This window comes from Puntigrus tetrazona, unplaced genomic scaffold, assembly GCF_018831695.1.
Source record: "Puntigrus tetrazona isolate hp1 unplaced genomic scaffold, ASM1883169v1 S000000283, whole genome shotgun sequence".
NCBI classification, from domain to species: Eukaryota; Metazoa; Chordata; class Actinopteri; order Cypriniformes; family Cyprinidae; genus Puntigrus; species Puntigrus tetrazona.
Window position 1 is genome coordinate 1,882,501 of NW_025047944.1, and position 22,500 is coordinate 1,905,000.

Here is a 22,500-nt window from a genome sequence, read left to right on the forward strand (position 1 = left end):
CAATATCAGACCCTGAACAAGCGAACACACACTCGATCAAATCTGAGCATACACACTCTTTAAAAACGGTTTCCTCCAATATAAGAGCTGCTGAGTTTAGAGACGGTTACACAATAAATTATTCTTAAAAACAAAAGAATCCATAACCGTGCCACATAGAAGAGAGAAGCTCTGCGCTGTAATAGATATAATTACTGACCTGCTGTTGGTGTTCTGTTATTAAAAGTGTTTTTATTTGAGACATACTAAATCCTAACATCACCTTGACCTCTGACCCTCACATGATCACGTCACTTCAGCCAACTTTATATTTCAAAGCATCTTTTTTATAAAAAGGTCTTAAATCAGACAAGATTGGTGTTTTAGTGGAGGTGCATTCTGGGATGCTTTCACTTTGGGATGTTAAATTTTTTTTAATTTTTCTGTTTTTTTCTGCTTACATTTTCATAACGTGCTTCATGAAATTTCAAACTGAGTCAAAGGCTGAGAATTAGTGTCCTGTTTTGTAGATTAGGTGTGTTTCTGCTGTTTGAGAGTCAGCTTTCAGAAGCTGTGTGACGAGAGAAGAGTGTGTGTGTGAGCAGTGTGTGTCGTGAGAAACGCTCCAGGCTTCAGATGTTACTCTAGAAGCATGAGATCACGCTGAACGCTTTCTGATCGCACAAAGCCAGAGAAACGCTTGTTCCTGGAGTCTTGAGAGCTTCTGCCAGACCTGTCCTGAAAGACTTCAGACAGATGATCGTTCGCTCGGTCTGAAAGGTGCGGCACATGACAGGATTCAGCCAGAAAGATGAAGGACGGGACTAGTTCTAGTTCTTAGAAACACAGTGATATGTGTCCCGCGGCTGAGGAGGTGTTTGTGTTAAAGTCTGATTGTCCGAGTGACCTGGTTTCAGGAGCTCCACTCTCAAAGCTAGGTCTAAACGAAGCTGCAGCACTAATATGAGCCACACACACACACAGACACACACACACACACACACACACACACACACACACACACACACTCTTCATACAAACGTGTTTGCTTTAGTGTGCGAGCCATAAACACATTCATACCTTCCCATATGGCAAAAAAAATATTTCTACTAAATCTTTTCTGGCCAAAATACAGTTTAAATATATGCTGTAAACAATCATAATATCAAAATATTTTGGAAATACAAAAAAGTACATTTCAACCTTCATATATTAAAATACAGTTACAAATGTATTTCAGAGGAAAATCTTATATTAACCTACATTCAGACTACATGCAAAAATAAATTATTAAACTAGTTTGATAATCATTTATTAAAATTATATACATTTTTCAAATGTTGGTATACTTTCAACCTTTTTTTTATTCATTATCTGTTATATATTCATGTGTGTTACAGATAAATAATTTTTTCTTCAGATGTGAATGTATATGGACTGAAATGTATGGAGGGCAAAATGTAGATTTTATTAAATGCTTCAAAAAGAATATAGATTTTTTTAAATACGATTTTAAAAATGTCCAAAAAATATGTTGGTTGATATATATTTATTTGCATTTATATATTTTTATATGTCGGGCCTTTTTTGTGTATATTTTGAAATATATTTAAAAATACAAATTTGTGCTGTTGTATTAGTTTGATTATGTTTGTCCCGAGAAATGAAAATGATATTAAAGGCTAATCTGACTTTTGTTGATAATGTACTCCTTTCTAAAGCAGCTTTGAATGGTCTCTGATTGGATGAGATGCATAAAAATGATAAAACCAACTAATGCAGTATTCACCGAAGATGTTAGGATAGCATTAACTGACTTCTACTGACATTAATATATTAAACCTTTTAAAAAAGGAACAAAAATCAGATGAAGAGCATCACGTGTCCGTCAGCAAGGCCCCGCCCCCTGCGGATGAAGCTCAGGTGTCCTTCATGTTCACTCAAGGTCAGCGGCGGGTCACGCTGCGTCATGTGACTGAGGAACGTTACAAAGTAACGGATGTCGGGCCTCCATTAGACTGCAGCAGCTGGACGAGGAAGTCAATTTTCCAATTTAGCGCAAGCAAAGATGACAGGAAACGGCGCAATTTAGTGCCGCCATGCTGATGAGGGGTAATTACCTCTAAAATGAACGCCATTTCATATGAAGCTCAAGTCATCATAATGAGAGCGATGCAGTCATTACTGTTAATTACAGGAATTAGTAACATCATTTAACAAACGCACAAATAATGTTTAGGATATTGAAGCAGCAGCCGAAGCCATTAGACAGAAGCAAAGCTTTCTAATACAATAATTGCTTGTTCTACAGTCTCTGGAATGTGTGTGTGTGTGTGTGTGTGTCTCTGTGTGTGTGTGTGTGTGTGTGTATGTGTGTGTGCGTATGTGTGTGTGTGTGTGCGTGCGAGAGAGAGAGAGCAGCTGCACGCAGAAACTGTCCACCGTTCACCATCAACCAACAAAAGCATTTGTCTGTGGGTTTGATTGGATTTCATGCCTGTTTTTAATTAATTCAAACCGTCACAACTCAAAGAATTAATTCTACATTTCATATAACAATGGCATGAATGATTTTGGGTCGGTGTGAACATTTATTGTGAGCTGGACTTTGAGTCGTTTCAGTCTTAGATATCAGCGGGGATCGTTCAGTGAAACATGTTCAGTCAAAAGGATAGCTTTATTTTTTCCTAAACAAATAAAAATACACACATTGAGGGAAGAAAAATAAAATGAAGACATACAGAATTTTGAATCGGTTGACAGACAGAATAAAACCGAGGTGAAGCAGACGAGTGAAGAGTTAAAGAGGTGTATAAAAGCATCATCAGCGAACGGCTGCAGGGTCGAGTCACGTGGATCTGAGAACACAAGAACACACACATCACATCAGATTCATCGTCTCAAACACTCTGTACTGAAAACAAACACTCCTGAGAGATTATCAGAAGAGTGTGTGTTCTCCTGACGTCAGACGCACGGATCGATCAGCGCAGGAAATTCAATCAGAGCGTCTGCTAAAGCTCTTTCTGATGATATTACTGGAGAAACACGGCCATCAATAACCAGCTGAAGAGAAGAAACTCTGCTGAGATTTAACAGAAGAGCAGCCCTTTAAAAGTTCATTAACAAGAAATTTGAGATCATTACTTTAGATGACAAGCGTATTCATCACAAATAAAATATAATTAAAGAGGAAATATATACACTCTAACCGACAGGGCTCTCGGCATTCTGGGACGTTTGTGTGCTTTGGGATTTGTTTTCTTCAAATAAAGACACCCAGTGAAAAAGACATGACTATGTGAGTGAGCTCGTGGATAAAGAGCAGCAGGTTTGTTGTGAAGCTGTCTCTATTCAATTCTTAATTCGGTTCTTCACGCAGAAAACACACGATCAGACAAAAAACCAAAAACACACTTCACAAGATCACAGCTGGATTCCACAAGTTTACAAGGTTTGTGAAATTAAATGTTCATTAGTCATTCAGAGATTTGTTTGGGTGTTTCCTGAATGCTGAATGAGAAAGTATTATATGGTTCTAATAATTTAATTCCTTGGTTTATCACTTCTATGTGACTTCTCTCTGTATTAGACAGAACTGTTACACAACGCTCAGGTGCTGCTGTTAAAATAAAAGTCCCACCTCAAACAGAAACCAATCAGTCGATGCCAATGTCTGAAAACGCTAAATAACTTTTTCTGTAAAGCAGCTTCACAATGGTTTGCGTGGTGAACGGAGCAGGCAGGTGGGCTCACTTGGGCTTGGTCTCGGCGTCGGTGACCTGGCGGATGTAGACGGCGTCGGCGGGGTGAGACACGTCTCCCAGCTCCTGCATGTAGGACGAGGCGATGGCCAGCAGAGAGCCGTCCGAGCTGAACGCCAGGGACGCGATGCTCGTGGGGTATCGGTGGAACTGACACAGACGCTTCTTATTGAACGGGTCCCAGATGTTCACGAAGCCGTCAGAACCGCCTGTGCGCGCACACACACACACACACACACACACACACACACACACACACACACACACACACACACACACACACACACACAGGTTTACAGCATGTACAGGTGTGATGTTTCTCTGAACTCAGTGCACCACAAAATAATGGTTTTGTTTAAAGCACCACAAAATCATTTCTGACCCGTGGGACTAAAAACTTCATGTCTGTCTACTAGAAAGCAGTGAGCGGTCACAGAGCGTGATTACCGGTGGCAAACGTGTTGTGGACGCTGTGGAAGGAGATGGCGTTGACCGGATAGACCTGCTCGATGCCGTTCTCCTTCAGTCGGTGGCACTTGAAGGCATATTTCTTCTTCTGCACCTCCAGACTAGGGTCCAGATACTCCACAGCAACTCTGCCCTCGATGGAGCTCAACACATAACCCTGAAACACAAACACACACACACACATTAACAACACTCTTACAGGACTCTAAACTCATCTGTTTTATTAGTAATACATCAGATTCATTTCTGGATTATAGTTGGCTGAAATCACAGAACTACAGATTCTGTTCAGATACATGATCCTTCAGAAATCATTCTTAGACTGATCTGCTGCTCAAACGTTTCTGATTATCATAAATGCTGAAAACAGCTGTGCTGCTCAATACTTCTGTTGAAACTGATACACTAGGATTAATATAAGAGGTGTTATGTATTTAGTCATCAAGCATGCATTAAACTGATGTCAAAAGTGACAGTAAGTGACTAGGGCTGCATTATTTTGATTAAAAAAAAAGTTTTAATTGACAAAAACTTTCTGTGCAAGGTATGCTACGAAAACTGTGTTTAATAATAATACTTCTTGGGTAGCTGGAAACCCAACAGTGCACTAGAATTACTTTATTTCAACATTTTTATTATAGATAACATCAATTATTATATCCCTAGAAACAGCCAACTAGTGTTACTAAAGAGCTCATGTGTACTGGAGGACTAACCATTAAACACCGTGATTACCAGAGTATGTGTTTGATTCTTCCTGACCTGTTTGTTGGGGAAAGCTCTTATGCAGCGCGTCTGGTATTTGAGGCTGGACTCTCTCCTCTGCTGCACGTATCCCATGTTCCTCAGGTCCCAGACGAGCACACGGCGTCCCGCGGTGCCCACGATCAGACGGTCTCCGGCCACAGACAGCGTGTAGACCTTCTCCGGCTGCGTGAAGGTCCCGGCGTTGCAGGGTGTTCTGGGGTCCCAGAGCCTCACAGACATGTCCCAGCTGCCCGTCACCATCACATTGACCTCGGGGCAGTACTCCACGCAGCGGATGGGAGCGTCGTGCGTCCCCACGATCGTGTCTGAGGAGACCAGCGTCTCGTGAGCACTTTACGTGTGTGTGTGTGTGTGTGTGTGTGTGTGTGTGTACACGAGCAATTCACTACGTGCTTTTATAAACCCCCAAAAATTTACATATCCCCTTTCTCAGATTGAGTCGAAATTAGAGGAGGCCGATATAGCCTCAAAATTATATCAGGATATTTCTAGAATATTTGCGATAATGATATTTACGATGATATAGAAAAAAAATCTGGAGAATTTTATTGTTGATAGGAGCTGGCAGGCAGCAGCATTTATAAATAAAGAGCAGTTATTAAAATTAATAAGTTAGTAAAATAACATTGGAGACCCCATTCATGCAGTCTTGCTGAGAAGAGAATAACTAGAACTAGGAATGATATAATAAATGTGTTAACAGAGCTGAAATTATCATTATTATCGTCTTACTCTGAGCTCATTAGCATTTAAAGGGACATGCACCAAAACTATATCTGGGTTAGAGTTGTTTTTTATTACCATTGAGAAATTTTAACCAAAGTATGTAATAGACTTTTTCGTGAAGACCCTAATGAGCACAGTTTAAGCTCACCCTGATCCGTGTTCAGATCGTGTGTCTTCAGCTGACTGTCCAGACCGCCGCTCCAGGCGTGAGTCGGATCCTGAAACACACAAGACACGGATCAGACACGGCTGCGAGCGAAAGTGTGGTTCTGCTCAGTTCCTGAGACGCCGCTCACATAGAAAGCACAGTCCAGAACCGGCGCCAGGTGCTGGTACTTCATCCTCATGCTGTTAGCGCTGACGTCGAAGAGCCGGACCGTACAGTCCCACGACGACACCAGCAGGAACTGAGCCGAGCTCGGGCTGAACTTCACGGCTGAGACACCGTCCTCCGGGCCCTGGGTCAGCTTGAACTCATTGGCTCCGGTCATCTGAACACACACACACACACACACACACACACACACACACACACACACACACACACTCTTCAGTGTTGGAAAGTTACTATATACACTTGCCCTGAGAAAAAAAGTGTGTAATTAGATTACAGTTAAATGTTAACAAACACAAAGTGAATTGCAGTTTTCTCACACACACATAAACATGTACGTGTTTATTTTAATTATTATTATAGATTTCATTAATTTTATTATATATTTTAGAGCAGTCACTGCCGTATGAGACAGAACTGTTTCTGGAGGTTATTCTATTAATGTTTTACGTACATGCTTTCTTTTTTAAGATTAAGTGTTTTCTTAGCCGTGTCATAAATGCTAGTATTTTCTGTCATTAAGTACTAGATTTGATTTCAAAAACAGTATCAGATATTAAGCGATTTCTTATGGTTTTAAACTTGTATTCAACCTCAGAACAAAATCTCAGAGTAAAAAGGAGGTGCTAAAGTCAGATTTTGTGGTGCTTGTGCTTTAAAATTAGTTTATTATGATCTTAAATGAAGAGATGAAGGATTGTGAAGTCTGTAAACAGTGCTGAGTGAATACTGTCAGGTCAAGCCATGTTACAAAACGATTAACAGTAAAAAAAAAAAAAAAAAAAAAACATCTAGATTTAGAAACGTAGCGAAATGTAACCAGTTACATAAATTAACTGAAACTATTTAATACATTTAGATGTAGTCTGTAACCCATTAGATGACCAAAATAAGCTCAGCTGATCGTGTTTATCTGAATGTGAAGATGTTCGTGAAGATCTCAGAATATATCCTCAACCAGCTTCACAGGAATGAAGTGAGACTGAATCAGAGAGAGCGTGACTGAACCTCAGCTTTAATAACCAGAGCCTGAATGAAGCCCAGAAACAGCGGTGTTTTTACTCAGAGCTCACGACTCCGCTGCGAAACCCGAGGAGAACTCTCCGAAACACAGCTGGATGTTTTATTTGTCCTAAACGATTATAAAATAGACAGAATTTCCGTTAAATCTCACCGTGCCGCTCTTCTCTGCTGCTGCTCTGCCGCTCATCGGCGCGTTTCTCTGATTGGACGCGTTCGCAACCGAGCTCCGCTCTCATTGGTGCGTTTCAAAACTCCCTCTAACGTTCTCTAGCGATGATTGGTTATAAGGGAGAACTTCCGGGCACGAAACAATAAAATATCGCGAGATGATACGTACTTCCGCCTGTTAAAGCAGGCTTGCGTATGATGTTCTGTGTTAGTGAATTATAAAATTTTAATCATATTCTTTGCTGTGTTACTTTCAGATGGTAATATGATATGAATTTTAATTTATATGTTGGAAACAGCGAAATATTGTATTCATATTTTTGTTTCACTGTAAAATTGTGTTCATGTGGAAAAAACATAAAATGTGGTTCCCAAAAGTTTCCAAAAGCTCTTCTGTAAAATCACCATTATTTATAAAGTTGATCCAGACTGAAATCAGCTGTACAGTAGAGTTATCGCGTCGTTTTCCAGGTTTTCTTTATGACTTTGATTAAAAATACCTGAAGAGCGAAAACACGAGGATCTGAAGTCATGCACAGATCAGTCTGAACAGGAAAACGAGACATTACAGGATTCCTGTCCAGGATGTGTTCGGTCATAAAGACACGTGTGATTACTTTAAAGTATTAAACAGTGTGTCCTTAAAGTCTGTGTAGGACTCCTCTGACTCCTGAGAGCATCAGATGATTACAGTGACCTCAGAATAAGAAATAAACTCATTTTTAGCATAGATGCCATTCTGTTCCAGAGTTTAGGTGATAAAGAGGAAAAGAGGATTGTGATATTCTAGGTATTATCAAATGACCAGAGTTTTGAGAACGCAGCGGACAGGCAGGACTATAATGTGATAAGAGCTCAAATATTGAGGAGATAAACCATTCAGGGCTTTATAGGTAATTAATAAGATTTTAAAATCTATCCGATGTTTGATAGGGAGCCAGTGCAGTGTTTGGTCGAACAATGAAGAACAGAACAAACGCATGAATTAATATTTCTGCATTTAACGTTGAGAGCATATGTCATAATTTAGATATGTTTCTGAGATGCAAAAAACACAGTTTTACAGATGCTGGAAACATGGTTTTGAAGGAAAGATTGAACACCTAGGTTCATAACTGATGAAGAAGAATGAACAGAGCAGCCATCAAGAGATCCTCAGCAGATACACTGAGCAGAAAACCACTCTTTAAGATCACAACTAATCTGTTCATCTGTTCTCTCTGTGTGATAGAGTCATACACTTCATAGTGTCCTTTACACAGCTGAGACGGGAGCGCGCATCACAGCCCGGCTCGTGCCCGCGGAAAGCGTTTAATATCGAGCTTCGACTGTTATTATATCAGTTATCAACTTACTGAACATTTCATTGTAATGAGCGTCCCAGAAAAGAGCACGACTGAGCATCAGCGGACACGCGCTTTTCTACTTCACTCACACACACACACACACACACACACACACACACACACACACACACACACACACACACACACACACACAGACACACACACACACACACACACACACACACACACACACACACACACACACACACACACACACACACACACACACACACACACACACACACACACACACACACACACACACACACACACACACACACACACACACCACACACACACACACACACACACACACTCGTTGTTTCTATGTTTTATGGGGACTCTTCATAGGTGTAATGTTTTATTCTGTACACACTGTATTGTTCTCTTACAGAAAACTACTCACATTTTTGGATTCTCAAAAAATGTAATCCTGTATGTTTTATTTGTTTGTTTGTTTTATTAGGTCAACATTTACTGGTATTCCTATCCCTGTGGAGACATTTGGTCCCATAATAACGTGATAAATACCAGACACACACACACACACACACACACACACACACACACACACACACACACGTATATATTCTATTCTATTGAACACAGATTAAAAATCATCCTGAAGGTTGTTATATGATCTCGTGCGCGCGCAGGTTTGTTTTATCAGAGCACGCGCGTGGAATAAATCGGATGTGAATGATCTTTAATATTTATATTTATCTCGTAGTGATTGATACGATTACAAATAGCTTCAGATTAAAAGACACGATCGGCCTATTTTGAGAATTATCACACATTTGTAGGATTACTGTAGGCTGCAGTTTATATAAGATTTTAATATTTTAGTGTGTGGTTTTACAGATTCTTTCTTTCATAATAAAGATGAACGAATTTCTGTGAAAATATAAATGTTATTCTGCATCAGCATACTAAGAAATAAAAGATATCCGATTGATTTTGTTGTATGAGAATCAAACAATAATCCGAGGTTTTTATAATAAATATTAAATCAAAAACTCATATTTTGTTTTCTTTATTATAAGCATTAATTTAACTATTATTTGAAACATCAATATTTTATTTAGCGCGAGCAGAATGAATTGAAGACGGAGAATGAAATTCTGACAGAATGATAATTATGATCATATTTTTGTTAAGATTCTGATAATAATCTGATGATAATAATCCGATCATTTCAGCGCTGGTAATATTAAACAGAAAAGCCGCGCTTTCCTAAAAATACTGATTTAATCACTGTGTTCTCTATTAAGACACTGAACACAACAGAAAATAAAAGGAAAGAATGATTAGAAGAATAGTTCATAATTAGAAGCGCTTTATTAAGTCACTCCGAGAACATCTTCAGAATCACAAACACATTCAATAATGAACATTCATTTATGATCATGTAAAAATCCTCTAAAACATCCAAACATTCACCGATTATTTCACAAACATTTCAGACGTTTGTCAGACAATAAAATATATTTACTAGTGCATGAACACGCGGAGAAAGAAAGACATATTCCGGTATAGTCCTGAACGAGAGAAAGATCTTACAGCGGGATTAAAATATACAGAAATCATGGGTTTTTCCAGCATTTCCTTGTTTTACTGACAAACACTGACTGACCTTTAAACACATCTTTACGGAACGGAGAGGAAAAAACACAGCTGCACCTGTGATCCGAGGAATCGAGCGCGCTTTCTCAGCAAAGCAAGACTTTCTTTAATCATAAAAATAATAGCTTTGTGTTTCTACAGACTCTGAGTTCAGGGCCGGTCAGTCTGTGAAGAGTTAGCTCCTGGGTCGGGTGGTCCACTCTCTGACGGGTTAGTTAGTCAGTTAGTTAGTTAGTTCAGGTCAGTCTCAGCGCGTGCGGGTAATACAGCGCGTGCGCGAAGGCCAGGGCGGCGGGGGCGCGCGCGCTCTCCGCGTGCTCGTGGTAGAGGACGGGCACGCGCACGATCCTCTGCGCGTGTCCGAGGCTGGCGGCCTCCAGCTCGGCGGCGATCTGTCTCTTCCACTTGTTCCTGCGGTTCTGGAACCAGATCTTGACCTGCGTCTCGCTCAGGTGCAGCGCCGCCGCCAGTCCCGCGCGCTCCGAGCTGCTCAGGTAGCGCTTCAGGTCGAAGGTGGACTCCAGCTGGAACACCTGAGCGCGGGAGAACACGGTCCTGGTCTTCTTCTTGCGGCACAGCTTCTTCTGGGAGCTCTCCTCCGTCTTCTGCTCGTCCGAGTCCGAGTCCAGCAGAAGCTCCGAGTCCGAGTCCTTAGGATCCGGGTCCTGAGTCTCCGCGGGGCCCCGGGCCCCCTCTGCTGAACACACAGAACACACAAGCACAAGTATGAATAAATATAGATATATAAACAGAGAATAAGACAAAACACACTGACATTGAATGTTAGTAATAAAACAAGAAACACAACATGTAAAAGAAAAAAACCCGATGTGGATAAAACGGAAAAGATGAAAAAGGAAAAGAAGCGCACAATACAGACTATACTAAATGAGATTACAAAATGGAAAAGAAACAGACTAAACATTAAAATAGAAATGAAGAAAAAAGGAAAAAGAAACAGCAAAAAAAGAGAAAACAAATATTAAAAATAATGTAGATAAAACAAAAACAGAAAAGACGACAAAATAGGCTACATTAAAATAGATTATAAATAAAGGATAAAAAGAAAATATGGAAAAGAAACAGACAAAATAAATTGAAACCGATTACAAATAAAGGAGAAAAATTAAATATATTCAAAATAAATCCCATAGAATACGGAAAAAAATGACGATGTTTTCATAATAACCAGTTTCATAATTCTAGAGTCCGGAGTGAACTCGGGTTCGATCCTCACCTGCGACGGTGTTCGGTGCGCGTGCACAGCTCCAGGATCCGAAGCGCAGCAGAGTCACGCGCGTCCGGGGCTCGTCCGCCTTCCGGAGCAGGTTCTGGATGGAGAACGGAGAATCCTTCACTTCTTGAGTTCTTTCCTCCATCGGTGAGACTCAGCGCTGAGGAAGAAGAGGAGGAGGAGGAAGAGGAAGAAGAAGAAGAAAGTTACTCCGGTCTGAGACGAGAAGAGCAGCGAGGATCCATACGACAAGAACTGACGAGATTCTGACGAGAGAAAACGAGGAGTATCAAAAACTAGAGAGAGAGAGAGAGAGAGAGAGAGAGAGAGAGAGAGAGAGAGAGAGAGAGAGAGAGAGAGAGAGAGAGAGAGAGAGAGAGAGAGAGAGAGAGAGAGAGAGAGAGAGAGAGAGAGAGAGAGAGAGAGAGAGAGAGAGAGAGAGAGAGAGAGAGAGAGAGAGAGAGAGAGAGAGAGAGAGAGAGAGAGAGAGAGAGAGAGAGAGAGAGAGAGAGAGAGAGAGAGAGAGAGAGAGAGAGAGAGAGAGAGAGAGAGAGAGAGAGAGAGAGAGAGAGAGAGAGAGAGAGAGAGAGAGAGAGAGAGAGAGAGAGAGAGAGAGAGAGAGAGAGAGAGAGAGAGAGAGAGAGAGAGAGAGAGAGAGAGAGAGAGAGAGAGAGAGAGAGACAGAGAGAGACAGAGAGAGAGACAGAGAGAGAGAGAGAGAGACAGAGAGAGAGAGAGAGAAGAAAAAATAATCTTAAACAGTCTCCTTTACTGCTGGGACAAAACTCACTAAATACATGCTAATATATTTATTTTATTTTTATTTATCTTTTTTCCCCATCTAAATGTTTAAAAGAAACACACTGAAAGCTAAGATTAACTCATAACCCATATGACTTGACTTTAAATATATGACTTTCTATTCGTAATACTTTACCTATAAAGCATCATCTGTTCATGTTATTTATTTACTGCGTGAACGCGCGGCGCCCTCTGGCGGTCAGTCTGCGCATGCGCATGGGTTTCTGTTTCTGTCTGAGATTCAGCAAAAAAATGAGGAAAACCTGAATTAAACAAAATCCTGCAGTGCACCGCAAGTCAAGAGACCACATGAGACCAGGACAGCACACATGAGTTCATGAAGTTTATTCAACAGGTTCAGAGACAAACACAAAGATCAAAGATCTGACCGATCTCAAACCCACAACCTCAGCGATCAATAAGGCACCTGATCAATCAATACTAGTAACAGGAACATAAACCAAGTCTAACAGTTCATCTTAATGAAAACACTAGTCAGGGAAGTTTTGTACTCATATACGTTGTGTCTCAGAAAATAAATAACTAGAGAAACACACGATGATCTATTAGGAGTGAAACACAGTTCAGTGACACACAGACTCTTGAAACACTTCTGAGGAGAATCGAGGAGATTCCTGAAGATGCTTCTGCTGAGAAACTACATCAGTGTTTTTATGTACGGCTTCTATGTTACGGACGGCTGCTTTTCACCATCAGATGATTATGTGTCATATTCCTGGTCGATTATCTTGGCCATGGTGCTCAGCTGGATGTTTGTGGTTCCTTCATAAATGGTTCCTGCGAGAAACGGTTCAGTTAATATCAAACCCCTGATTTCTGATGAGAGCAGCGTTTCTGACACTCACCGATCTTACAGTCTCTGTAGTATTTCTCGATGGGATAGTCTTTAGTGAAGCCCACTCCTCCCATCCACTCGATGCACTTCGACGTGGTCAGAGTCGCCACCTGCAGACACACACTGACCTCAGACCAGAACCACGGAGATGACGAAAAGCTGAATCTGGGTCTAAAATGTGAGAGAAACTCTGTGGAAGTTCTGAGACTGACCTCCGCCGCAAAGTATTTGGCCATACAGGCCTCTTTAATGAAGGAGCGTCCAGCCTCTTTCAGGCGCGCCGCGTTATACGTCAGAAGACGAGCCGCTTCCAGCTGAGTCGCTACATGAGAGATCTGGTGCTGCATGCCCTACCACACACACACACACACAGGTACTAATGGTTTATGAGGACATAGGCATAATGGTTTTTAGTGATTGCAACGAGACAGAACACACACCACACACCCCCCCCACACACACACACAAACACACACACACACACACACACCCACACACACACACACACACACACACACACACACACACCCCACACACACCCACACACACCCACACACACACCCCACACACACACACACACCCCACACACACACACACACACACACCCCACACACACACCCCACACACACACCCCACACAAACCCCACACACACACACACACACACACACACACACACACACACACCTGGAAGTCAAAGATGCGTTTGCCGAACTGGATCCTCTGTCGAGTGTAAGGAACCGTGTGATCGAAACAGCCTTGAGCCAACCCCAGCATCTGAAACACACTGATTTTTAATTTCTGATTTTAAATGTTTAGGTGTTATTTTAGATTCCCGATTGAACATTTGATGTGCATGTAAAGAGGCTTTGTAAAACCATCAGAACCTAATTGTTTTTATATGATTAGACTGTAAAGCTATGATCTGCTGGAATGATCTCAAACTGAGTCTTCAGTCATTTCTAAAAGATGTGTATTTAGTGCTAGACTACCTGACTCTCATCACAGCACTGATTACTCTCTGCTTGGTCTGATTGCTTCTAATTTGTCTCTTTGTATAAAAATCTCTGCTAAACTAAGTTTTAACAATTTAATAAATCTGTCTCTTATTAAAATGTTTTTTTGTGTCAATAAGCCTGCTCCAGATATTATATGCTAATTTTTTTTGTATGTTTACTGTACTTGTTGTGTTACTTTTTATATATTTCTTTTTATTGTATATAAAGCCTAAACAAGGACTGGTTCTCCAAATTAGCCGCTAACTAGAAGCCTGTATGTAAAGTATCTGTAATAATAATCTGCATTGTCCCTGTTAAATAAACAACTAAAAACCACACACACACACACACACACACACACACACACACACACACACACACACACACACACACACACACACACACACACACACACACACACACACACACACACACACAATTATGATTTTAACTGCACTGACACATAACTGGAATTTATCTCAATAACGACTGTCTTCTCTTCAGATTTTAATTTGTTGGATATCTGATGAGTGATTAAGAGTGAGTGAGTGTGTGTGTGTGAGTGTGTGTGTGTGTGTGTGTGTGTGTGTGATGTGTGTGTGTGTGTGTGTGTGTGTGTGTGTGTGTGTGTGTGTGTGTGTGTGTGTGTGTGTGTGTGTGTGTGTGTGTGAGTGTGTGTGTGTGTGTGTGTGTGTGTGAGTGTGTGTGTGTGTGTGTGTGTGTGTGAGTGTGTGTGTGAGTGTGTGTGTGTGAGTGTGTGTGTGTGTGAGTGTGTGAGTGTGTGTGTGTGTGTGTAAAGCGCTGTGGAAGTAAGTGTTAGCTGGAACAGACCTGCGCTGCAATCCCGATCCGGCCTCCATTCAGCATCCCGATGGCGTATTTATAACCTTGACCCACTTTCCCTAAAATGTTCTTCTCGTGAACCTGCAAACATTTTAATCTGAATGAATGTTTTCATTCATCTTCTCAGATTTAATAGCATCCAAAAACCACCCTGCAACTTCCAGAACTTCCCGAGAACTGAAAGACTACAGAATGATGTGGAATGAATCGGATCAGATCAGAGAAAGGTCACCTTCATGTTGTCGAAGGTCAGAGGACACGTGGATGAGGCTCTCAGGCCCAGCTTATTCTCCTTCCTACCGATGTGAAGCCCGTCTGTGTCTCTGTCCACGATGAAGCAGGTGATGCCCCTGTAACCCTGCCTCACACACACACACACACACACACACACACAACCTCCATCGATCAACCAATCATCAATCAATCAGTTCATCCATCCTTCAATCAATCAATCAATCTCCACATATGAGCTGCAGTGAATGTGCATTTGTGCATCAGAACCATGTTTACATTTCAGATGTGTGTGTGTGTGTGTGTGTGTGTGTGTAGACGGACTGAAGAGACTGAATAAGAACGATCCCGGTTCATCAGTCAAATGTCTGTCATGGCCATCGATTAACACTGACAGCCAATCATAATAAAACATGCTTTAAAGAGCTCCAGCTGAGAGGAGACACAATTACAGCACACTTGTAATGAGCAGAACGTTACGATGCGTTGATATAAACGCCAGTTTTGTTAGCATTAGTTATCAGTATAGTTATCATTCAGAGCCTGAACGAGCCCTGACTCAGTGTCTGAAGTGACTCACACATACTAACCGCGGCCGGCTCCGCGTTCGCCATCACTAGAAACACCCCAGCATGCTCTGCGTTACTGATCCACATCTTAGAGCCATTGATGACGTAATAATCCTTGTGTTTCTCTGCTTTAGTCTTGAGAGAGAACGCATCACTGCCCGACTCAGACTCTGATAGACAGAAGCTGCCGATCTGAGAAGAGAGAGACTGAGGTCAGACACAGAAGGTCTTCAGAGAGTCAGTGGAGGTCAGAGAGCCTCACCGTATCACTGGCCAGCCGAGGAAGATAGTGCTGCTTCTGCTCGTCGGAGCCCAGGTTCATCAGCAGCGTGTTAATGAGCGTGTTCTGAATGTCACACAGCACCGACACCGACGGGTCCACCTTCGCCAGCTCCTCGATCACCAACACGGAGGAGAAGAAGGAGGATCCCGTGCCTCCATACTCCGCTCCGATCTCGATCCCCATCAGCTGACACACACACAAACAACTATATAGAAACGGTGGAAGAAACTGATGTGACTGTGATCAGGCAGAGATACTCACGCCCTGCTCAAACAGAGCACTGATCACACCCGTATCCATCACTGAGTCCTCATCCATCCTGGAGACGAGCGGGCCGATGCGCTCCTGGGCGAATTTCTTCACTAGAAAAGAGAAGAGAGTTAATGCTGTTTGAGTGTTTCAGGACTCTTGAGTGTCTCCTGAACAGCATCTCACCTGCGTCTCTCATCATGCTCTCCTCCTCTGAGAAACTCTGCAGTGGCAAAAAAGCAGGTCTAACCGCGGCATGATTAGCTTCTGCTGCTGAAGCTTGAGAACAGAAGAGCCTGGCCGCAGAGCGCCAACGAGACAGTGAGCTGCACACCTGCAACACATCAGACAGACATCAGACAGACATCAGACAGACATCAGACAGACAAACAAACATCAGACAGACATCAGACAGACAAACAAACATCAGACAGACATCAGACAGACAAACATCAGACAGACATCAGACAGACATCAGACAGACATCAGACAAACAAACATCAGACAGACATCAGACAAACAAACATCAGACAGACATCAGACAGACATCAGACAAACAAACATCAGACAGACATCAGACAGACATCAGACAAACATCAGACAGACATCAGACAGACAAACAAACATCAGACAGACATCAGACAAACATCAGACAGACAAACAAACATCAGACAGACATCAGACAAACATCAGACAAACATCAGACAGACATCAGACAGACAAACAAACATCAGACAGACATCAGACAAACAAACATCAGACAAACAACAAACAAACAACAGACAAACAAACATCAGACAGACAAACAAACATCAGACAAACAACAAACAAACAACAGACAAACAAACATCAGACAGACAAACAAACATCAGACATCACGCAAACAAACAATAGACAAACCTGACAGAATAACAAACAACAGACAAACATCAGGCAAACATTAGACAAACAAACACACTAGACAAACACGGCAGACAAACATCAGGTAAACCAACAACAGACAAACATTATACAAACACCAGATAGACATTAGACAAACAAACAAACACACCAGACAAACAAAGACGTTGCACAAACAAACAACGACAAACATCAGGCAGACACACATCAGGTAAACAAAACAGACAAACAGAGTCACTCAGACCTCTGACAAACATGCTAGAGAAATATCAGACACACATCAAACAAGACTCAAACAAACTAACCAGTTTTTATTTTTGATTTGCATGTGACTGATCCATTAAACGTCATCAAACACCTTGAAACTGTCATCTGAATCTAAGTCAGACTTCATGTATATATTTCAGATGAAGAGTATAGAGCTGCTCTGAATGACAGAATAAACACCAGAGGAGCCCTTCACATTCACATGACTTTCAGAGGACAGCTATCTGCCTTCAGTCTGATTCATCCATGACTATCAGCAACGCATCTGACACACGCAAATAAATCGCGTTTGGGAATAAAATAATCTCTCGTCTGAATATTATGATTCGTTATAATCCATTCCTATCTGTCCTATAGTTTGTTATAACATTTTCCGCTGGCGCACGCGTCACAAGTATTTATTTAATCTCAGTCAGGTGTCATTCGTCTACACTCAGGGTCAGATGTGTTTAATATCATGCGTGTCGTCTGTGGTTTACTCTCACCTGTCGCAGCATTCTGAACGCGGGCGCCATTACGGCTCTGCGTCACATTGAAAAGTGTCCGGAAGAAACAAGCATTGACCGGAAACAGTCCACGTTCAGTTAAACACTCACAGATGAAAAGATCTCTGATGACACCCATCAATCAGTATTGTGTTGTCAGCGCTTTTCCTACAAAACATGTTTCTTACAAACTGATAATCTGATCTTAATAAACAAAAGACTAAACATCCAAAGACTGAACTAACAATATCACTTATTTTCTATTAATTATACTATTTATAAAAATTTAAAGATTTATTAAATATATCGGCATAGTATGCATTTATTGACTAGCTGAAACATCATGAATCATTTTTTTTTACTTTGAACACACTTTTATCTTAAAAAACCCTATGTCTTTTTATTCTTGTGTTATATACATAACTAAAAAACATTTAATTACATTTTATGCTACAATAAATATTAATAATAAAACTTCATTATCGTCAAATGATTGACAATAATGAAGATATGAACCAGCAAATCAATCAAATCTCAGGATCAGAGGCACATTTAATTATGAGAAACAGAAATAGATTTAAAAAATTTTATACAAAAACATTATTTTCAGTTTGATCATGATCAGTCTGTCAGCGCTTCAGAATAAATGTCTGTGACTCATATAATCACTAAACACTAAAATAAATGAAGGATTTCTGCAATCCTCCGATCATATGAATTTAATACACAGAACCGCATTCTCTGCGATCTCTGTAAAGACAAACAAATCAAAATCACAAACCCTTCATGAATCTCTAAATGAAAATCAGTGACTGCAAGAACAAGTCACGGACAGATGCTTTCAGACAGTATGTGGAGAAATTACATCTAATGCTCAATCAGAGGTTCATCAGAGACTTCATCACAGTTCGGTCGTTCATCCGGAGTCAGTCAAGCGTTTGCACACAATCTCTCGCGAGCGTCGCTGGAACGCTGCAGACACGTTCATCAGCAGCTGCTCCACGTCCACAGGCTCGTCTGGGAAGACCGAGACGCGATGAAGGACGTCCTTCTTCAGCTCCTGCAGGAACGCAGTCTTCAGTTCAGTCAGGGCTTTAGCCAGAGCCTTCTGCTCGTCTGGAGATGCCTGGCCTTCTGCGATGAGACACAGCGGATATAAATCAACAGCTGTTTACAGCAGCTTAATCAGCGCAGACTCTGAAGTGTGTGTCAGACGCGTCTGATCTCTGTACCACGAGCTGAAGACAACGCCTGAGAAACCAGTCTCCTGCATGTCTGATCCGCCCGATGAAGAACACTGGACGCACAGATCAGTCTGTCAGCCTCCTACAAGACAGGGAGTCAGAGATGTGAGGAGTCTGTGTCTGCTCAGAGAGATGAAGTCTTCACTTAAACGTTTTTCTTCATGCGTGTCAAGTTTTTACAGAAATCCACTGATCTTCACTCAAGGGGTCAAAGTTGTTTAAACTGACAGTGTGTGTACACCACTAGGATTAGAATCCACTCTGTGCATTTGTTCTGGTAAAGAACCACAAATAATAATCTTTTTCTAATATCAATGTGATGTCAGACAGCCCCAGGCTCCTCCCACACTTCTTGATTGACAGTGGTGTTTTACCGTAGACCCGCCCTGACTGCTTGGTGACCGTTTCAGCATGAATGTGTAAATACTGCAATGATGAATCTGATGATGTGAATAAAGCCTGACTCTGACCTTCTGCTGCGTCTCGTCCTGGACCGGGCTCCGAGGGTTCTCCAGCGCAGACGCCAGCAAGTCCATCAGCTTCTGCCTTCAGGAGAAAGAAGGAGATTTTTACAGTCAGAAAGCTTCAAACCTCACCTGAGCTTCAAACATAACTTTAGAGTGTGCTGGACAGATGTATGTGTGTGTGTGTGTGTGTGTGTGTGTGTGTGTGTGTGTGTGTGTGTGTGTGTGTGTGTGACCTACACGTGTCCGTCTGCGATGCCGTCTGTGCTGTCCAGCGTCAGGCTCTGCTGCTCCCAGGGGTTTCTGATCTCGTTCGGAGGCTCCATTCGCTCACACATCTGCAGCAGAACATCGTCAGGAACAGGCTGAGGTCTGCTCCGGTTCCTCTGGAGACACACGTGCAGGGGACACTGGAGGAACACCTGACAGAAACCCACGCCGTCTGTCGTCCAGAACAAACACCATCAGAACATCACTTCAACCGTTTACCAGATTCAGCTCTCAGAAACACACAGACTGCACATACACTTCCGGGCCAGCTGCTGGACCTGGTATCTCATGCTCTGGTAGTAGAAGTTATCATCCAGCAGAACCACGAGCGGCTGTGAGTGTGTGTGTGTGTGAGAGATGCTCTGCTGCTGCCGCATCTGCTCAAACCGCATCCAGACTCCATTAACCTCAGAAAGAGTCTGAGTCTGGTCTGAGGGAGTCTGAGTCTGGTCTGAGAGAGTCCGAGTCTGGTCTGAGGGAGTCCGAGTCTGGTCTGAGGGAGTCCGAGTCTGGTCTGAGGGAGTCCGAGTCTGGTCTGAGGGAGTCCGAGTCTGGTCTGAGGGAGTCCGAGTCTGGTCTGAGGGAGTCCGAGTCTGGTCTGAGGGAGTCCGAGTCTGGTCTGAGGGAGTCGAGTCTGGTCTGAGGGAGTCCGAGTCTGGTCTGAGGGAGTCCGAGTCTGGTCTGAGGGAGTCCGAGTCTGGTCTGAGGGAGTCCGAGTCTGGTCTGAGGGAGTCCGAGTCTGGTCTGAGGGAGTCTGAGTCTGGTCTGAGGGAGTCTGAGTCTGGTCTGAGGGAGTCTGATGCAGAAATCTCTCCAGACACATCAGAACCATCTTCCTGTGCTGTTTCCATTCAGACTGAAACACAAAACACACAAGTGCTGTGTTAAATGTAGACAGTATGTACATCAAAAGAACAGAACACAGATATGTACACATTATTAAATGCTGACCTACAAATGTTGTGATATCAAATGAAAAAAGTTAAACTTCTGTTTTGTTCCTTTGCTAGCTGCTTTTGAACATGATCTGTGTGTTCCATCACATACTGAGCGATTTAGGGACACTTTATTACTGATCAATTGGTCATAAAACCTCCTCACACACACACACACACACACACACACACACACACACACACACACACACACACACACACCCATGTGCTAAAAGTACTTAATACTGTCTATCATCACATGTATAGCTGTCACCCAGCATCAGAGCACACTGTAAATGGACTGTTTAACATGTTTATGATAACGAGATAAAAGACGCACCTGCCGCCAGTCGCGCGCCGGGATCAGCTCGTCATAGGTTACGAGCAGCGTCCTCCATCCGCGCGCCCATGCGCGCCCCCGCAGCTCCCGCGCCAGTCGGGATTTACCGGCCGCCGGTAACCCGCTCAGAACACAGAGAGCCGCCGCGTCATTCATGTCACAGACACCGGAGGAGTCACCGGCGTCACGAGCTTCTGAGAAACCTGTCCTTAACTGTAAGCGCAGACCCCGCCCACTCCCGAACACCGTCCGCTCATTGGCAGATGGAGTCTGACGTCACGAAAACAGGAAGTGTGGTTCGCGCTCTTTAGAGTCTGCGCAGAATCTCCCTTAATAAAACTTTAACTGGGAAAGAGTGCAGTAAAATATTACCACGTGAACGTCGATTTAAAGTGTTGTTATAGGCTGTGCGTTCACAAATGCGCGTTCCTCTTAATAAGTGAGCGATGTCTGATACTGAGCCGCTCCGAAAGCGCCAGAAGCTGCAGGAGTCCGAGTCTCTTCATGAAGGAAGGTGAACTCATTCAGATCCTGCAGAGCTTCGGGCTGGAACAGCGTTTCACTCACACTGTCCATTTAACCGCTTCATTTCTATTCAACAGGACTGAACATGCAGAGAAAACACAGGAAGCGGCTCCTGAAGCTTTATCTGAACTCCGGAGGAAGGGACAGATCAAAAGCAGCCGGACTCTGGAGGACTGGCTACTAAAGAAGCCCAGCGCGACACAGAGCTGCTCTCATCATCATCATCATCATCATCATCATCAGTATCAGTCCGAACCGGACGAGCATCCACGGGACAGGGAGAGCGCGGATCCGCCGCGAACCGCGTCTGACGGAGAGCAAAGTCCGTTAACCTCCGAGAAAAACACCGCGAACGGACCCGGACGAGCCGGTCCAGATCCTGCCGCGAACTCAGCGGTGTGCAAAATCACACACTTCTTCACTAAAGCTCCACGCGGAGGAAGGTTAGTCATAAGCTTAATAACCAATATCCCTAACCCACGAGAACACTGCGCGTACACCCAGCTGCGCATGCGCTGAACGCCGATCGGACATGACCAGCGTCACGTTACGTAATTAATATTCATGAGACCAAGCGACGGTCTGACGCCGCTAAAAAGTTTAATTTGCGTATAGTTTTAGGCTTAATAATCATTTTTTATAATAACAATGCTAAAGTGACTATCTGTACTATTAATTTCCGTCTCAGTTATTTTGCTCTTTAGTTTGATACAAAACCTAACCATGCAGTCAGATCTGTCTCAGATCTGCTCTCATACAGAAAGTGGAAGTCAAGAAAACGAAAGTGATGTCTGACACTCGAAGAC

The 22,500-nt window shown here is 42.6% G+C and overlaps 5 protein-coding genes across 15 annotated transcripts in view; 1 reads left to right on the forward strand and 4 right to left on the reverse strand.

Moving 5' to 3' along the window:
- Positions 1–2,635: 2,635 nt before the first annotated feature.
- Positions 2,636–7,343, reverse strand: bub3 (BUB3 mitotic checkpoint protein). Of its 2 annotated transcripts, XM_043231130.1 has the most exons (7): positions 7,214–7,343; positions 6,002–6,196; positions 5,854–5,923; positions 4,974–5,284; positions 4,191–4,368; positions 3,736–3,952; positions 2,636–2,837 (listed from the first exon to the last, which is right to left on the reverse strand). In XM_043231130.1, exons 1-7 carry the CDS (start codon positions 7,247–7,249, stop codon positions 2,828–2,830), a joined length of 1,017 nt encoding a protein of 338 aa, XP_043087065.1. In that variant the 5' UTR covers positions 7,250–7,343; the 3' UTR covers positions 2,636–2,827. The 2 variants fall into 2 exon arrangements, with proteins under 2 accessions (XP_043087065.1, XP_043087066.1); XM_043231131.1 differs by lacking the exon at positions 2,636–2,837 and having other exon boundaries at positions 3,732–3,952.
- Positions 7,344–9,898: 2,555 nt separating this feature from the next.
- hmx3b (H6 family homeobox 3b) lies at positions 9,899–12,511 on the reverse strand. Of its 3 annotated transcripts, none has more exons than XM_043231134.1 (3): positions 12,374–12,511; positions 11,440–11,596; positions 9,899–10,896 (listed from the first exon to the last, which is right to left on the reverse strand). In XM_043231134.1, exons 2-3 carry the CDS (start codon positions 11,579–11,581, stop codon positions 10,439–10,441), a joined length of 600 nt encoding a protein of 199 aa, XP_043087069.1. In that variant the 5' UTR covers positions 11,582–11,596; positions 12,374–12,511; the 3' UTR covers positions 9,899–10,438. The 3 variants fall into 3 exon arrangements, with proteins under 3 accessions (XP_043087069.1, XP_043087067.1, XP_043087068.1); XM_043231132.1 differs by having other exon boundaries at positions 9,899–10,899; XM_043231133.1 differs by lacking the exon at positions 12,374–12,511 and having other exon boundaries at positions 9,899–10,899; positions 11,440–11,743.
- Positions 12,512–12,567: 56 nt separating this feature from the next.
- acadsb (acyl-CoA dehydrogenase short/branched chain) lies at positions 12,568–18,031 on the reverse strand. 2 transcript variants are annotated; one of them, XM_043231125.1, is made up of 11 exons: positions 17,917–18,031; positions 16,451–16,598; positions 16,277–16,377; positions 15,995–16,201; positions 15,754–15,924; positions 15,165–15,290; positions 14,921–15,013; positions 13,779–13,868; positions 13,306–13,443; positions 13,104–13,203; positions 12,568–13,035 (listed from the first exon to the last, which is right to left on the reverse strand). In XM_043231125.1, exons 1-11 carry the CDS (start codon positions 17,944–17,946, stop codon positions 12,959–12,961), a joined length of 1,281 nt encoding a protein of 426 aa, XP_043087060.1. In that variant the 5' UTR covers positions 17,947–18,031; the 3' UTR covers positions 12,568–12,958. The 2 variants fall into 2 exon arrangements, with proteins under 2 accessions (XP_043087060.1, XP_043087061.1); XM_043231126.1 differs by lacking the exon at positions 16,451–16,598 and having other exon boundaries at positions 17,917–17,961.
- Positions 18,032–18,450: 419 nt separating this feature from the next.
- LOC122333488 (L-seryl-tRNA(Sec) kinase) lies at positions 18,451–21,325 on the reverse strand. Of its 2 annotated transcripts, XM_043231129.1 has the most exons (7): positions 21,170–21,325; positions 20,692–20,750; positions 20,151–20,374; positions 19,865–20,066; positions 19,631–19,706; positions 19,149–19,242; positions 18,451–19,050 (listed from the first exon to the last, which is right to left on the reverse strand). In XM_043231129.1, the coding sequence occupies exons 1-7, from the start codon at positions 21,323–21,325 to the stop codon at positions 18,833–18,835; spliced, it is 1,029 nt and encodes a 342-aa protein (XP_043087064.1). In that variant the 3' UTR covers positions 18,451–18,832. The 2 variants fall into 2 exon arrangements, with proteins under 2 accessions (XP_043087064.1, XP_043087063.1); XM_043231128.1 differs by having other exon boundaries at positions 20,151–20,750; positions 21,170–21,308.
- Positions 21,326–21,541: 216 nt separating this feature from the next.
- LOC122333485 (poly(ADP-ribose) glycohydrolase) overlaps positions 21,542–22,500 on the forward strand; it is a 13,342-nt gene continuing 12,383 nt past the window's right edge. For 4 of the 6 annotated variants that reach the window (XM_043231122.1, XM_043231120.1, XM_043231123.1 and 1 more), the window contains exon 1: positions 21,999–22,500. This exon is cut by the window's right edge. Coding sequence is in view for 2 of the 6 variants with exons in the window: in XM_043231118.1 (XP_043087053.1) it covers positions 21,674–22,137 (464 nt within the window). In the remaining 4 variants the exon portion in view is untranslated. The other 2 variants (XM_043231119.1, XM_043231118.1) reach the window with 2 other exon arrangements.

Coding starts and splice junctions, on each gene's coding strand:
- bub3 (XM_043231130.1), bottom strand. CDS start 7,249: ATGAGCGGCAGAGCAGCAGCAGAGAAGAGCGGCACG. Junction 6,197..7,213: donor CAGCAGAGAAGAGCGGCACG/GTGAGATTTAAC, acceptor GTGTGTGTTCAG/ATGACCGGAGCCAATGAGTT. Junction 4,369..4,973: donor GAGCTTTCCCCAACAAACAG/GTCAGGAAGAAT, acceptor TTTGTGTTTCAG/GGTTATGTGTTGAGCTCCAT.
- LOC122333488 (XM_043231128.1), bottom strand. CDS start 20,745: ATGGAAACAGCACAGGAAGATGGTTCTGATGTGTCTGGAGAGATTTCT. Junction 19,707..19,864: donor GGCATCGCAGACGGACACGT/GTAGGTCACACA, acceptor TTTCTCCTGAAG/GCAGAAGCTGATGGACTTGC. Junction 19,243..19,630: donor AGGACGAGACGCAGCAGAAG/GTCAGAGTCAGG, acceptor CCTGTCTTGTAG/GAGGCTGACAGACTGATCTG.
- hmx3b (XM_043231132.1), bottom strand. CDS start 11,581: ATGGAGGAAAGAACTCAAGAAGTGAAGGATTCTCCGTTCTCCATCCAG. Junction 10,900..11,439: donor CGCACCGAACACCGTCGCAG/GTGAGGATCGAA, acceptor CTGTGTGTTCAG/CAGAGGGGGCCCGGGGCCCC.
- acadsb (XM_043231125.1), bottom strand. CDS start 17,946: ATGGCGCCCGCGTTCAGAATGCTGCGACAG. Junction 16,378..16,450: donor GAGCATGATGAGAGACGCAG/GTGAGATGCTGT, acceptor TCTCTTTTCTAG/TGAAGAAATTCGCCCAGGAG. Junction 13,204..13,305: donor CCAAATACTTTGCGGCGGAG/GTCAGTCTCAGA, acceptor GTGTGTCTGCAG/GTGGCGACTCTGACCACGTC.